Source organism: Eimeria tenella, genomic scaffold (genome assembly GCF_000499545.2).
Source record: "Eimeria tenella Houghton genomic scaffold, Eth_scaff45, whole genome shotgun sequence".
Lineage (NCBI taxonomy): Eukaryota > Apicomplexa > Conoidasida > Eucoccidiorida > Eimeriidae > Eimeria > Eimeria tenella.
The window spans coordinates 23,114-25,517 of NW_013543375.1; the positions used below are offsets into that span (position 1 = coordinate 23,114).

Below are 2,404 nucleotides of genomic sequence, written 5' to 3' on the forward strand. Positions count from 1 at the left end.
TTGTTATTTTATTGCTATTTTGGTGCTTTTTGCCGGTTACTTTGCTGGTTTTCGGGTGGCTGGGGGGGGAACAGCTGCTGCAGAGGGCACACACAAGCCGGCAGTTCGTCGCCTCTCTGATCTTTTTGTTGCAGTTTGTGGTGTTTTGTTGCTTTGTTGTTTCTTTTATTGCTTTTATTGCTTTTATTTTCGTTTTTATTGCTTTTATTTTTGTTTTTATCGCTCTATTTTCTGATTTTGTTGCTTTTTCGTTGTTTTTGTTGTTGCTTTTATTGGTTTTGTGCGAATTATTTTGCTGGTTTGGCGGGTTAGGAACCAGTGTTTGTGTTGAAACTCTCTTTTAGTGTTTCAAATATTCTTTTTGTTTTGCAAATATTCTTTTTTGCCTTTCAAATATCTTTTATTGTATTGAAAATGGTTTTATTGTGTTGGAAATGTCCCTACGTTCTTGAAAATGTCTTTCATATTCTTGCAAATGTCTTTATTTTCTTGCAAATATGTTTATTGTCTCAAAAGATATTTAATTGTTTTGCAAGTATCTTTAACTATCTTGAAACAGCTTTTGATTTTATTTCAAATATCTTTATATTCTTGAGTCTGCCCATCACTTTCTTGCAAACACCTTCAACTTTCTCCCAAACACCCCTTATTTCTTCCGAAATACCCTCATTTTCCTCTCTAAATCCCTTTATTATCTTGCAAATACCTTTATTTCCCCTAAAAACAGCAAATTATCTCTAAAACGCCCTTATTTGCCTTCGAAAAGCTTGCTTCCGTGCGTGTCTGGCGGCGTGCAGAGGCGGAGGCGGTGAAGCGGCGAAAGATGGAAATCGCCTCCAAGAAAAAAGCCTCGGGCGCTCGAGGGAAAGCAATTAGAGCTGTGAAGCTTCGCGTGGAGGAGGAAGGCAGGCCTCCCTGCAAAATGGCCGCGAGAGAGTGGATCGTCCGCATTTCCTGTTTCGCCGCGCTGGTCAGTTCAACTTTTTCCTTTCCGCCCTTTCCGCTGCTCCTTTCGCGGGAATCTTCGACTAAAAGACTCCTAAATGCTTTCTTTTGCGTTTATTTGGTGGTAGTTCCGCTTTTTTCCGTTTTTTCCCGACGTGTTTCGGGCTGAAGTGGCTCTTTTTGCAAAGGGTTTCGGTGTCCGCGGACCCCTTTGTTTGCCCCATTTGCGTGGCTCATTTCCTGTCTTTTTGCCTTTTATTTGCTTTATTATTCATTTTGTTTATTTGCCTTCGTTTTCTGGGCAGTGAGAGCACTCATTGGCAGCAGCAGCAGCCTCGCAGCAGCAGCAGCAGCAGCAGGTTCTGCTTTGTTTTTTTGCTGTTTTTGCTGCAGACGGCTTATTGGGTTTCTCTTTTTGTTGTGCTGCTGGAGGAAAACAGCTACAGGAACTACGAGCCTCCGGGGCAGCTGAAGTTTGAAGGCTGGCTTTATTGCAAATGTGGATATATAAAATATGTTGCAAGACAAACAACTTGGAACTTGAACATGTTTTGGTGTTTTGGAAACGAAACCGACGCCAACTTCTACCTCAAGGCCTAGTTCCTGCTGCTGCTGCTGCTGCTGCAGCAGCAGCGAAGGCGGCTGCTGCGGCGCCAGCTGCTGCTGCTGCTGCTGCACTTTCTGTGGCAGCAGCAGCTGCTGCTGCTGCAGCGGCTGAGACGCAGCGCGTGCGAGACACGGCCAGCCACGGTAATGCTGCTGCTGCTGTATGCAGCAGCAGCCCATGTTGCTGCTATTAGTGCTGCAGCAACTACCGCTGCTGCTACGAATGCGCCAGCAACTGCTGCTGCTGCTAAAAATGCTGCAAGCAGCTGTTGCTGCTGCCACTAATGCTGCAGCAGCTGCTGCCGCTGCTGCCAATAATGCTGCAGCAGCAGTTGCTGCTGTGGGGCGTGAAGATGCACTTTCATGTTGATGGGATGCAGTGTATAGACAGAGTCCGGGGTTTTAAAAAAAATAAAAAACAAAAAATTAAAAAAGTTGTAAACCCTAATTAGACTTGTGGTCTGCTCCTCTTTCCGTCGCATTTATTTCATTCCGCAGACTCAAACAATTTTCAATGGATTGTTTTGTCGAGGGTTTGGGGTTTAGGTTTTAGGGTTTAGGGTTTAGGGTTTAGGGTTTACGGCTTAGGGTCAGCCTCGGGCCTGTAATGCTGACCGTCTGCAGAAATCCCTGCTGTATTCCCCTGTAATTAAGGTGTAGGGTTTAGGTTCTAGGGTTTAGGGTGTAGGGTTTAGGGTTTAGATTCTAGGGTTTAGGGTTTAGATTCTAGGGTTTAGGGTTTAGATTCTAGGGTTTAGGGTTTAGATTCTAGGGTTTAGGGTTTAGATTCTAGGGTTTAGGGTTTAGATTCTAGGGTCTAGGGTTTAGATTCTAGGGTTTAGGGTTTTATTGA

At 44.4% G+C, this 2,404-nt stretch overlaps 1 protein-coding gene across 1 annotated transcript in view; it reads left to right on the forward strand.

Annotated features, from left to right (window-relative positions):
* Positions 1-1,545, forward strand: part of ETH_00009820 (Rhomboid-like protease 4) — a gene marked incomplete at both ends in the record, with an annotated part of 6,763 nt that extends 5,218 nt beyond the window's left edge. The window contains 2 exons of the mRNA XM_013377041.1: positions 798-970; positions 1,339-1,545. Of these exons, the coding sequence (XP_013232495.1) occupies positions 798-970; positions 1,339-1,545 (380 nt within the window). The remainder of the gene's footprint in view (positions 1-797; positions 971-1,338) is intronic.
* Positions 1,546-2,404: the final 859 nt, after the last annotated feature.